The 14,349-nt window shown below is 34.2% G+C and overlaps 1 protein-coding gene across 3 annotated transcripts; it reads left to right on the top strand.

Moving 5' to 3' along the window:
* The first annotated feature begins 6,868 nt into the window (after nucleotides 1–6,868).
* On the top strand, nucleotides 6,869–10,747 carry LOC131157508 (protein NRT1/ PTR FAMILY 1.2-like). 3 transcript variants are annotated; one of them, XM_058111717.1, is made up of 5 exons: nucleotides 6,869–7,508; nucleotides 7,630–7,847; nucleotides 8,692–9,242; nucleotides 9,337–10,052; nucleotides 10,141–10,747. In XM_058111717.1, the coding sequence occupies exons 1-5, from the start codon at nucleotides 7,385–7,387 to the stop codon at nucleotides 10,227–10,229; spliced, it is 1,698 nt and encodes a 565-aa protein (XP_057967700.1). In that variant the 5' UTR covers nucleotides 6,869–7,384; the 3' UTR covers nucleotides 10,230–10,747. The 3 variants fall into 3 exon arrangements, with proteins under 3 accessions (XP_057967700.1, XP_057967701.1, XP_057967699.1); XM_058111718.1 differs by having other exon boundaries at nucleotides 9,337–10,040; XM_058111716.1 differs by having other exon boundaries at nucleotides 6,874–7,508; nucleotides 9,337–10,747.
* Nucleotides 10,748–14,349: the final 3,602 nt, after the last annotated feature.

Raw genomic sequence — 14,349 nt, forward strand, 5'->3', positions numbered from 1 at the left:
TAATTAACTACGCAAAAGTCAAAATTTTATAATTTAAGGAGCTAAGCTCCATTAGAGAGAAATACAATTAAAATATAAAGCTCAATCCATATTAATAAAAATAGAAGTGAAAGACATGAAATTAAAACAAATAATTTACATATTCTATATTGACTTTGTTCTTTGAAATTTTCATATAGATAGAACAAGTAATTATATTTTGGAAAAGGAAAGATGGAATAAAAATATTAGAACAGCAAAAAACATTAATCATTAAAGAGAAAAAATTTTATGTTACCAAGAGTTTCTTTGCTTTGATATGTTTATATATACTTACATAGGATAGAGTTGTATTCACTTTTTCTAATAAACTAATGAGAACAAATTTATTTTGATAATTAGGGTTTACATTTTTTTTTTTTTTTGGGTATCGCCGAGTGTCCACGTCCATTTTACGGTCCGTGACTAATCCCACGCCTTGAGCAGCTACCCCACACTGCCAGGGAGGTAAGTTGAAGAGTCAGGGGAAGGAATCGAACCCGGGAGGTGTATAATCGCTAACCTCGTGAGAGGCACTCCCGCAGCCCGCCCTTACCACCTGAGCTACACCCTGGGGGTGATAACTAGAGTTTACTTTTTTTTTTTGGTAAAAGAGGGTGGCACCTCCTAAATTTTATTAGAAAACCCCTCACTTATGGCGGAGGAAAACCGTGGTTATAATTTTGAGACTTTGAGACAATAAAAACAAAATTCCAAGACCCTAAAACTAACTTAACCAACATAAACCAAACCAAAAAACCAAACACCAGCAACAAAAAAACTAAGAAACTAAACCACTAAAAATGAATTAACACAAAACATCATGAGCGCAAAGAAGGAAAACCCAACAAGTCCAATCAAATCATTCCCCTGACTTGCTGAGGAAGATCATCTTGGCAACTATATGATCGAGAAATACTAGATTCACCCTGTTTGACAAAGCAATCTGCACTTTTATTCGCCTCCCTCTAAACATGTTCCACTTTGAACTATATGTCTCTTAATGCTAGCATAACTTCTTCCCACAAATCTCATAAGTTCCAAACCGAGCACTTCCTATAATTTATCCACTGAACCAATAAAGCAGAGTCATATGTAATCTCTACCTGATCAAATCCGAGATCTTTGCACAAGTTAATCCCTAAAATAATCGCCTTCAATTCAGCCATGTTATTTGTTCCATAACCCAATAATGAGAAAAAAGCTGCTTTAAATGATAACTAGGGTTTACTTGATTGGACTATAGCTAGCTAGTTTAGCTTGAAGTATTATATATGATAGTTATAGTTATTGTATCCCTTGTATGAAATTACCATGTTTAAAATGCAAATTAATAATTCAAAAGTCTAAAATATCCTTAATGAAAAGAATAATATAATAGCAAAAGAAATAAAAGAGTTCAACATTCTTTCAATCAATCTAACCGTTGCCAGTGGGGGCAGCCTCCTAACATGTAAATAGTCTAAGACTCTCCCTCTCTTGATTAGTCATATCTCATACCTATATCATAGTAAACATAGACTAATATCTGCTCGAAATTATAATATTCATATTTTGAATTTGAATTTGAAGCACAATTTTCTATAATATTTTATCCAAATCTATATAAACCCAAATCAAAGGCTTGAATACCAAGCATCCAAACAAAGAAGGGAGTAGTTTAACCCTAACTTAATCCAACCATCGAAACAAACACCATCTAAGGATACAATCATAAATGCTTTTCTAAAATATATATATATATAAATCTTTTCAGAGGAAGGAGGGTCAACTAAGGCCCCTGCCAGGCATGCACCATATCTTATAAAGTGTCAGACTGCAGGGTGATGTTTGTTTTGGTAAATGGTATTGCAAATGGTTTTTGGTACATTTTCCCTCATTGGACCTTCTTTGCAGGATCAGCTGCTTTTCATGATTGGAGGCAGCATGTATATCAAAGCACTTGCTAGCTATAGCTTCAAGCCAAAATATGCCATTATGAGGATATGAGTTTTAAGCCTTCCTTGAGAGCTTGTACAATGAGCACAGCTAACTTTCAGCATTTAGGATATATATATATATAAAGGGCATTACCCTACAAATATAGCTTGCTTGATTTGCATATGTTACTACCTAGCTACTTAGTTGGCTATTGATCTATGTATATAAAAATCAACTAAGAATTTTTGGAAAACAATCAATAAATTGACCCACAGCAAACTATTCAATTCCAAAAATAATACTATAGATACATAATTACAAAATATAAATAATTTTTTTATATTTTTCAAAGCATGATACATTCAATTCACACAAATAATAATTGTTTCACATAACAGTGATTTACTTTAAAATACTTTCAAAAGAAATGATTCCAAACATTTTATTACAATTAATTTCCCTATTTTGTATAAAATTCTTAAGTTTTTTTTTCCTATCTATTGCTGTTAAGAGTTGGCGTGAAATAGTATTCTTAATGGGGACAATCTCTTAGTTTATCAAAAATCTTCTTTTAATCTTCAAAACTTCAATGGAGGGGGGGGGGGGGGTGTCAGCCATTGAGCTTAGCAATCCTCTCTTAATATTCAATTTTTATTTTTCAATTTCGGATTAATAATGAGTTGATATGTAAGACATAAGCTCATCATGATTAGGTTACATAAGATTAGCTCTTCTTTGATCTTTCTTATAGGCCCCCCTTAGGGGTGTTCAACAACCCGACCAATCTGTCTAATCCAACCAATCCAAATCGAACCAACTCAAAAAATTAGTTTGGAATGGTTTATGGGTTGGTCGGTGGTTTCATTTTGTATAACCTGATCATATGGTTCGAGTTGCGGGTTTAACGTTAAATCCACCCAACCTAACCCAAACTGCCTCTTTTTGTACACATATATGCCTATTATTACTCAAGACTTATAAAAAAAAAAAATGCATAGGATGGATTCTGGGATGGGCACATGTATTTTGGAATATTTTAGTTTTATGTTTTTAATTTTATTTATTGTAATAATGTTTATGAATATGATGTTTTAGTCACAATAGAAATATGTTGTATTTTTTATTTTATATTGTTAATGGTATGCATGTTAGGAAATAGACATAATATATTTTCGATTAATATCAAAGTCCTTTATTTTGTATTATTAGTGAAAAATTGATTATACTTAGTATGTTATTTATACTGTTACATTGATAGATACTATTTTTTTTTCAATAAGAAATCTATTAATTTGATATATTTAACTTGAATGACATGCACTAGTAATGTAACATATGTTATTATATTTGACAAGAATTCTCACACATATTCCTTTATTTTTTTGTTTTTTCCTTTCCTACTTCACCTTATTTTAAGCAACCTAAACCAAACCATCCGATATTTAAGCCGACCCCAACTAACCCAAATTGCATTCTTAAATGTTCAATTTCGGATTGACTGCTTGCCAAACAAACAAGATTGAATCTGCTGGAATTTTAGGCCCAACCCGACCCATGAACACCCCTAAGCCCCCCAAGGGTGGCAAGTAAGTTCAAGATTATCCTAGTTAAAATGTGAAGGTTAGTTTATATAAAATTAGTCCTACTCTCATCTTAAAAATTTTCTTAGATTATCAGAAAATTTGAACTTGACATTTCTATATATATATCCTATAGTTAATTAATTATATTTCCTAATTAAGGAACTACTTTTTAATTAAATCATAAATTAGTTATAACTTCAAAATGTTATTTCATTTCAACATTTAGCTAAATATTGTAGGATGTTGTTTGTTTGTGGCTTTGTGCTTTTATATATATATTTATTGTTAATTTATGCTTTAAAAAAGTTAATTTTTTTATTCACCCTGAGTTTGAAAAGTAGTAAAAAATATGTATAAGAAGTATTGAATGTGCATACAAAGTTGAAAATAGTACTTTTTCAAGTGTTGCATGCATAGCTAAAAAGAGTGAGCAAGCATCAAGGCTAAATAGTTCCATACAACCTAATGGCAAGAAAATAATTGTCCAATATTTGAGGAAAGTAGGGCTTACTATTATATTTCTGACATACAGTACAATTCTTATTAATCGTGACATGAACTTGTCGTCATAGAGCACTATTCTCGCTAATTGTGACATAAACTATTTTGAGAAGTCTAATGTAGAATAGTTTGATATAGCAGTTGCAATCTCACCACTAGCTTACCTCAATTAAAAGGGAAAAAAAATTTTAGGAAAGGTTTGATCAACAACTGAGTTACTTCCCTTTTTTTTTTTCCCTGTTTTCCTCTATCATTGACTAAAGCATTAGAAAATTTTTTTAGAAAGTTCTAACTATCATTTCTCTTTTACAAGTAATTTTTTTTAGTTTTAATGCATGAATAAGTGATTCTTGGACCCCTTTGGATATTATTTGAAGAGTTTACTTCTCTTTACTGTCATGGATTAGGGATTTGGTTTGCCCAAGTTAATTAATAACTAGAATGTAGTGCTATGGCATCTTAAAATTTCATTTGTTATTTTTTTTTACTATGATAAACTCACTCAAGTAGTGAGTGACACCCACCCATCCACACAGACCAAGTAATGAGACTAAAAATAACTAGTTTTTATTTGATTTTATCGTGAAGATTGTTATTCTAACACAATTTTGACCCCATAATGTAGAATGAAATATGAAAAATCAAATTGATTCATGATGTCATAGTTTATGCTTATTGTTTATCCCATGACTTAGTTGATTGTAGCAAAAATTAATTTTATTAAAGGGATCATTTCACACATATGACGTATTTAGTGAGACAAAAAGTTCTCCAACTTTAGTTCTGTATCCAATTTAAAAGCATATTTAGTTAGTAGTAGAACTACCTGCCTTACAAGACTTAAAAGTTGAAAATACATTTATGGCTAAGCATCTTGGTCACCAAATGATTAACGCAACTTAATCATTAGTAATAAATTCTCAAAATGATTTATTTATTTATTTATAATATTAATTAGATCTTATGGTAGCTTCTACTAATTCAAAAAAATAAAATATTTGGTCATATTCTTCAATGCATTGTGTTAGCACCAAATTGAACTACTAAATACATTGTCTAAACAAGTAGGCAAGCATAAGGTATAAGCTCGAGTGTGCAAAATTAAAAGTTAAATGGTAGGGAAGAAATCATTCTCAAGAGGGTAAACTAAGAAACTAAATGCCAAAATTATTAAATGTGTGGTGCAAACAAAAGTTTTAGAGCTAGTAGAAGAGGGTATTGCTTACTTGTGATCACATTGAGAAAAAGAAGGAAACCTCATATGATAATTTTCTAAGTAATTTAGTGAATATAGATGCCACGATTGCTCATTTTTCCAATTGTTGGATTGAGAATATAAAGCAAACATAATTTTATCAGTACTTTTATGAGTATAGATGACTTGATAGCTTATCTTCTCCATATTTGGATTAAGAGTATAAAAAGCAAACAAGTTGTTAGACAAGGTTGAATTTATTTGTTGATCACTATAGAAAACTAGTTCAAATTGAAGTATAAATATCATTCCACTAGATAGACCTACAAAAACCTTTTAATAAGGCTATTAAGAGTGTTTTTCATTTTCTAGAACTAATTGATTATGATATTTTAGTCTATAAATGTTGAGGCACAATATATGTTGCATACCATTTCCTCATTGATTATTTTCGACTCAACTTTGAGAATCTTACTAATGTGAAAAGGCTTGATGTTGCTAACTTAGCATATAATCTAACACTCGCTATCTAAATTGCATTTAAATTGAATGAGTCAACATTGGGCTAAGTAAAAGTTATTCAATATTTAGGGACGTGCAACTTGGGCAATTATGTTGAGATGATTATTAGACATTTACAGTTCAAAAGGACCAATGAGCACTTTTAAACACACATTATTGTATACAAATTTTGATATTGTTTGAAGTAACTCTCACAGCTTCTCCCTTCAAAAGTTACTGTATACAAATTTTGATATTGTTTGAAGTAACTCTCACAGTTTCTCCCTTCAAAAGTATAGAGAAGAAAATAAATAAAAAATTGTAATACACCTAAAAAATATCAATAATATTTGAGATTGTATTAAATTTCTTACTAAATATCCTAAAATGTGTTGGTGCTACAATTTCATTCCAAATAACACAACTTTTGATAAAAAAATTTTTAAATGATATTTTTTTTTTTGGCACTCAAGGGTGTTAGAATTTCACAACTAATAAATTCAACCTATTGTGGTCAATCATCATTTTATCATTGAAAGAAATGGTCACCTTTCCTTCTCCATAGTTAATACCGAAATTATGTATGGAAATGGATGCTATAGAGTTATTCTTTTATATAATCACTTTATTTAAAACATGACTTTGAAAAACTAATTAAGTTTTATCTCAAATACTATAGGAGTATCGATCTCTAAATTTTAGGAACACAAGTAACACATTCGTGTTTTTTTTTTTTTTTTGTTGACTTTGTCAAAGGACCATAGAAGATGAAGATATATCTTATATCAATAATCTTTTCCACTCTTTTAAGAATCGAAATTGAGACCTTTGACATATAGATGTATAATTACTCAAGCAACTATTTTTTATAACTATTTCCAATTTGTTATAATTTGTTAAAAACAACAATATATTGTTTCACATTTTTAAAAGTACTTTTCAAAATCCATCAAAGCATTACTTTTCTTGTTTTCCATATTTTTTGGGTCTCTAAAAAAAAAAAAATAACTGCTTTTAATTATGTACCATATTGACCAAACTAACCAATTGCATCATATTTTAACTAGTGTGTACTCAACTTGGTGAGAGAGGGAGAGAGAGAGAGAGAGAGAGAGAGAGAGAGGGAGGGAGAGAGAGAGAGAGGTCTACTCATATTGAACAATATTACTATATTAGACTGCACTAACACAAGCATTAGGCGTTGAAAGTCTTTTCTTGATTTTGAAGTGAGCTCACATAAATTATAAAGAAAGAGATTCTATTGACAACCTTTCCTTAGAACTGAAATATATAAATAGACATGCCAGACTATACCACCCAACCTCCAAAGGGCTGCAATGATTGTAATCCAGAGATGAGAAGGTGATGCCTTTCTAACGAAAAAAAAAAGGCTATACAAAAGGTTGTTTGCCTGCTCCCTTTCATCCCTTTTCCCTTTCTTTTTTTTTTTTTTTTTCATTTTTCAGTCTACGCGCCTCCATGTCTCTTCCCTGTTCCTTTTTTTTTTTTTTTTAATTTTGTTAACAGCCTCCTTATTTATTTATCAATGCACTTGGTCTTGGGCCAAGCTTGCCTGCGCCTGAATTTGCAAACCTCTCTCTCCCTCTCTCTCTCTCTCTCTCTCTCTCTCTCTCTCTCTCTCTCTCTCTGCAAGAACTAAGAAGAGATGCCAGAAGACTCTGCAATGGAGAAGCTTGAGATGGAGATTTCTTCAGATCAGAGCAAAAATGAGCAGCCCCAGGCTCCGGGAAGAAGGAAAGGTGGCCTGATAACCATGCCATTCATCATAGGTACACATTACTGCAACTGGGTCTGTGAGATTTAAGCGCTTTGACTTCAGAAGTACTGTGTGTTTTTAGTTTCTGAATCAATTTTTTTTTTTTTTTGGTTCTGCGAAATGAAATTAAACAGCAAATGAAGCATTTGAGAAGGTGGCAAGCTATGGGCTGCTTCCCAACATGATCCTATATCTGATGAGAGATTACAACATGGGCATAGCCAAGGGGACCAACTTGCTATTCTTCTGGTCTGCAGCTACCAATTTCTTGCCTCTTGTTGGAGCTTTCCTCTCAGACTCTTACCTGGGTCGATTCCTCACCATTGGTTTTGGTTCCATCTCTAGTCTCCTGGTAATTAATTTCACCTTTCTAGGATTTTAATTTATGCCTCATTATTTCTTTGATTTTGCTCCTTAAATTTATATATATATATATATATATATATATACAGAGAGAGAGAGAGAGAGAGAGAGAGAGAGAGAGAGAGAGAGAGAGAGAGAGAGAGAGACAGAAAAGCAAGACCCACGAGGTCTGCACATGGATATTCTCTTCTTTATTGTAGATGGCAGAAGTTCAGAGTCTCTTCCCCCGGCCTTCTGCATTTGTAAATTGTGAACACCTTTATTGTGGGCACTGAAAGGTCCCATGTCTTTGTGATCTGGCCGGAGCGTGTAGGACACGCGCCACAGGGGTCGGATTCTTTGTAGCTCCTCTCAAAACAGGCGTTAACCCCCCAACATGGTCTTCAGAGGCCTTCATTATAAACTAATAAATGAGATTTGTCCAAGATACTGATCTTTAATTAAAAGTGAGTGATGACTTCTGCTTATTATTATTATTATTAGTTATTAATATTGTTATTAATAAGCCCACATTAAAGTGAATTAAGAGAAAGCCTCTTTTGAAAATGGTGGACTGTGGGATCTACTAATTTCATTAATTAATGCCATGCGCTTGGAGTTTTCCTGTTTTTTCTTCATTTGTTTACTATACCCTTCATACAAACAATAATGCAAGACTTTGTTTTTTTACTGCATTTTGTCAACTGTAAAATTAGTGAATTAATTATTTTTTTTGTAATGAAAACTCATCACAAGCAATTTGAATTGGACTTAAAAAAAATAATTTTTGAAAAAACCTGTTCTTGCCAATGGATTAATTGAAATAAATGACCCTAAATATTCACTGTTTATAGGGTATGACCCTCCTCTGGCTGACAGCCATGCTTCCCCAAGCAAGGCCGCCTCCATGCAACCAATTAGCCCATAACTGCAAGTCCCCGACATCTGCCCAATTTGGTCTGCTAGTTTCTTCATTTGCTCTCATGTCCATTGGAGCTGGTGGGATTAGGCCATGTTCTTTAGCATTTGGTGCAGAACAGTTGGATAAAAAAGAGAACCCAAAAAATGAGAGGGTCTTGGAGACCTTCTTCAGCTGGTACTATGCTTCTGCGGCTCTTTCTGTTGTGGTTGCTTTGACGGGCATCGTTTATATTCAAGATCACGTGGGATGGAAAGTTGGTTTTGGAGTTCCAGCAGTTCTTATGTTTTTATCGGCCTTCCTTTTCTTCCTGGCTTCTCCATTTTATATTAAGCACAATCCCAGCACAAGTTTGTTCACTGGCTTTGCCCGAGTACTCGCTGTTGCTTACAAGAACAGAAAACTTGCATTCCCACCTTCAAACTCGGATGGATGGTACTACCATGACAAGGACTCAAAGCTTGTTGTGCCAACTGATAAACTAAGGTACCATTTGATTGAAATCATTTTCATTGCCTTCTTGGTCAATTTAAAGTTCATGCAGGAATGTTCATTGAGTTTTTTTTCAATTTCTGCCCAGGTTTTTAAATAAAGCTTGCATAATTAGAAGTCCTGAAAAAGATATAGACCCAGATGGATTAGCCTCAAATCCATGGAGACTCTGCACTGTAGAGCAAGTAGAAGAGCTCAAAGCACTCATCAAGGTCATTCCACTGTGGTCAACTGGGATCATGATGTCAATAAACATAAGCCAAAGCTCATTTCCCCTACTGCAAGCTAATTCTATGGATAGACACATCACTTCAAACTTCCAAATTCCTGCAGGTTCATTTGGAATGTTTACAATCATTGCTTTAACAATATGGATTGCTATCTATGATCGTGTGCTCCTTCCCTTAGCATCAAAACTCAGAGGAAAACCTGTGCGGCTTAGCACAAAAGAAAGAATGGGAATTGGGCTATTTTTTTCTTGCATGGCCATGGTAGTTTCAGGACTTGTTGAGCATATTCGCCGGAGAAGAGCAATTCATGAAGGATTTCTGACTAATCCTCATGGACTAGTGGGTATGTCGGCTATGTGGCTCGTACCACAACATTGCTTGAGCGGTCTAGCTGAAGCTTTTAATGCGATAGGCCAGACAGAATTCTACTATTCGGAGTTTCCCAAGAATATGTCCAGCATTGCTTCATCTCTTTTCGGATTGGGAATGGCTGTGGCAAATCTGTTGGCCAGTGTCATACTGAACACTGTGGATAATGCTACAAAAAGAGGAGGAAAGGAGAGTTGGGTTTCAAGTAACATTAACAGGGGTCATTATGAAAATTACTATTGGCTTCTTGCCATAATGAGCTTCATTAATTTAGGGTATTTCCTTCTCTGCAGTTGGGCCTACGGACCTTGTGTTGAACAAGGCACAAAGGTTGGGGATGAGGGAAGAGGTTTTAAGCAGGAAGAAGAGCTTTCTGAGCTAAAGAATGCAGTGTTGGATGAAAAGGAAGGCCCAAAGGAGGAAGAGGGGTTGTATAAATTAAGAGAATTGCCAGCATAATTTGTGCCGAGTGTTAGCCAGATTGTTGTACTAAATATATAGAACTACATGGTTTGAGCAAATGAAGATACGATTGTAAGTTTGGAATTAGAGGAATTCAAATAGCCATCAGTCTCGTACACTCCCTGCAGATAATGCATGGTTGCTGCTCAACTCTCTTATGCACCACCATTTACGACATAATTATCGAGCTTTATGTGGGTTTTTCTCCTCCCACTGGGATAGTCATGTCAAAATTGTAGTTGTGTTGTGTGAAGTGAAACAAAAGCTGCATGCTCATTCTAGTATAGGGGTAAAGACTTTGCTTTGATCAATTTCTACTGTCTACTCAAAAATTAGTGAAAAAAAATTAGAGTGGGGCATTTTATTTTATGAATTTAACAAGGGAGTTTGCTGATCTGTTGATTAAAAAATGTTGGCTAAAATGGGAAACTTCCGGAAGTTACAGAGTGTTGGCTATTTTTACTTCGATTCGGCTTAAATTTCAGACTAGCTTTGTGTGCAAATCCTGCATATTCTGAGTAGCTCAGGATAGGGACACGGAGTAATTGCCAAGGTGGTGATGTGTAATGGTTTACCTCTATCTTGACAGAAACAGGAAGGAACAGAAACATTTGCAAGTTGGTTGGACAAAGCACCAAAAAGGGAAAATAGAAAGACACAAACACAAGAGCTACCAGAAGGGCCCGCCTGCAGCCCTTGTGATGTAGGCTAAAGGAAGGGCTTCTATGGTTTAAGACTATTGTTGGCTAATCCAATTGAATTGGTCCTTATCTTTTTTGGCCCCATGGAGAAGGTGCTTTATTCATGACTTTTTTCGGTCCTAACCGAAAAACAAAACAAAAAAAAAAAGTGAATTGGCGACAATAACTTGTCGTTGGTGATGATTCAATGAATCATTTTAGTGATTTGAAGTGACGTTGACAACATTATCAAGGCAGAAGCGAGACCATTATCTCATCAAACAAGTCATTCTCATTAGATATGGGTTCCAATTAATTGACTGGCGCACTTTTGTGCCAAGGAGTGTTAATTGACAGAAATTATTGGGACAAGAACAACACTTCACTTAAAATTTTTGAAAGATCTTCAAGCCTCTTTTAGCTTTTCTCCGCAGTCCCATCTCTCTCTCTCTCTCTCTCTCTCTCTCCATGATTTACAGTTGTATAACGGGCCCCTACAAAATTTCTTTCATTTCATTTAGTATATAATATGTACACACACACGCAACAAATATCGTGGACCATGTTAGTTCACCCTCTCATTTCTTTAAAATATAAATAAATATATTATGGAATATCTTGAAATCATTGGTTTAAAACCATTTACACTATTCATTTGCTTATTCTTAAGTTTAAAATTTATTCGATGTACTGGTTAGTGACATTGTTGTCATGGCATATAAACATTTCTCATAGAAACAATTTGTATCTTATTTTAAAATAAGGAGTTTGTATATTTCTACTATATCATTTAACTAATTATGCATTTATTTTTAAAACATAATTATAACATTCAGGATATATGTTGACAAAAAAAAAAAAAATTAGGGTGAATGACACTGATCACCCCTAATTGGTGAAAAGATGCTCCTAATATTTCAAAATTTTCTTAAATCTCTCTTGAGCTTGAAAAAAAAATAAACATGAATCTTCAAGTTATACAAATCTCACAAACTTTCCTTCAGTTATGGTGAAAAAACATATACCTCTCTTGATATATACAAAAAAACAAGCTCAAGGAAGGGCGATAATGTCTCAATCACATTAGCGTTCATCAATCTGTAAACTCACTAGTCATTGTAAATGTGTTTAGTCTATTTGTTTCTCTTGCTAGACACACATTGTTAATGGAGGTGTTGCTTTATAAATTATGTTGCATCAATGTTTACCGCTCACGTGTCATTGCTTTCATGAATTGTTTAATGCTTCCACTTACATTTCTTTCGATAACAATGAAAGTGTTATGTTGGTAAACTATAGTAAACTTTAAGTTGACTAGTTTAATAAGAATGTTTTAGCTAGTGCCACACGGTCCTTCACAAAGGTATGAAATATTCGATCCTTGACACCTGGTATCAGAGCAAGGTGATTGTTAGATATTTGCAACCTCAAGAAGGCTTGTGACTTTTGCCAAATTTAGAGTTGTGACATCTTTAAAATCTCAGGGGAGGCAATGCAAGACAGCATCAAGTATCTACAATCATGGGAAAAATTAAAAGAAACTAAAGAGAAGAAGGAAGGGGAGAGGAGGAGAGAGGAGATAGGAGGGGGAAAACTCTTATTCAATTCAATTCAAATCGTTCATTCTCTAGATAAGAAGTCTAATGGTGGAAATGTAATGATCAAAGTGGGCATGACTAAGGCATATGATAGGGTCGATTGGGATTTTTTAAACTTGGTTCTGAAAAACTTTGGATTCCACGGAAATTTTGTGGTTTAGTGGCGGAATGTGTTTCCTCTCCTTGGTTCTCCATTATGATGAATGACACTTATAAAGGCTTCTTTAAACCTTCTTGAGGGCTTCGCCAAGGAGACCCTCTATCTCCTTATCTATTTATTATTTTACAGGAAGTTCTTTCTCGGCTTCTAAAGAAAAATTTTATGGACAATAACATAGGGGCTTGCTATCATCCTCGTGGGGTGGCTTTGGTATCTCACCTTCTCTATGCGGATGACATTCTTATTTTTGCCAATGGTAAGAGAAGTTCCATTCAAATTCTTATTAAGACTCTTAAGAAATATGAGGATTGGTCTAGTCAAATGATAAATAAAGACAAGTCAAGTATTTTTTTGTCAAAGAGAATTGCTTATGTTCGAAAGAGATCCTTGTTAAGGACGACTGGCTTTGCGGAAGGAGGTTTCCCTGCTACATACTTGGGTGTTCCTTTGGTATCGGGTCATCTTACGGCCTGTATTTTAGAGCCCCAAGTTGCTAAATTGGGAAAAGGATAGTGGGTTGGAAATTTAAACTTTTATCTCAAGGGGGCCGCTTAATTTTAATTAAGCATGTATTATCATCAATGGTGGTTCATCAATTGGTGGTAATGGACATTCCTAATATTGTCTTCACAAAGATAAATTCTATGTTATCGAATTTCTTTTGGAGTGGAGTAAATAATAAAAGGAAGAGGAATTGGTGTTCCTGGTCTAATAAATGTAAGCCTATTTGTGAGAGTGGTTTGGGTATTAGGGATTTTAAGGAAGTAAAAAAATAATTGCATATGAAGTTTGTGTGGAGATTGCTAGCTATGGATAATCTGTGGACTCAATTCTTTAAAGCCAAGTATTTGTATAATAGACACCACTTGAGAGAAATGAAACCAGATAAAAGAACTAGATTTTGGAGATCGATTGTTCGTGTGATACCTAAAGTATTAAAGCATGTTCGTGTTCAAATTAAAGAAGGGTTGACCTCTTTCTGGTTTGATCGATGGTTAGCCTTCGATCCCCTTTGTGCTAAGGTTCAGGAAATTAGAAACCATAAGTTACGAACACAAGATTGTTGGGATAGAGATGGGTGGAATGTTGATTTATTAGTGGATCTGTTGGGTGAAGATCATGCTAAGGAAGTAATGAATTCTGCTATTTCTTGCAAGGAGGGTCCTGATATAGTAATTTGGGAACCTTCAATAGATGGGAAATTTATAACGGCAAGTGCTTGGGAAATTATAAAGGAGAGTAAAGAGGAATTCTTAGTTGCAAAATGGATCTGGCATCCAATGTTGCCAAAAAGGGTGACAATTTGTATATGGAAGTCTTGGTTCACTTGTCTTCCAGTTGATACTTGTATTAAAGAAGTAGGTGTTCAGATGGCCTTTCGGTGTGATTGTTGTTCAAATGCCAGAATTGAATCTCTAGACCATGTGTTTTTGTACGAGATCTTTTTCTCAAGAGGTATGGAAACAAGCAGCAGTGGTGTTGGGTGTTAGTTGTATGGCAACGAATACATGGAAAGCCAGAGTTAATGTCTAGTTTAGTTGTGCAAAACGGGCCTCACAGTTAGGCATTTTGGTAGGTCTCATACCTAGTTTCATTATTGGG

The sequence above is a fragment of the Malania oleifera genome, chromosome 6, assembly GCF_029873635.1.
Source record: "Malania oleifera isolate guangnan ecotype guangnan chromosome 6, ASM2987363v1, whole genome shotgun sequence".
Lineage (NCBI taxonomy): Eukaryota > Viridiplantae > Streptophyta > Magnoliopsida > Santalales > Ximeniaceae > Malania > Malania oleifera.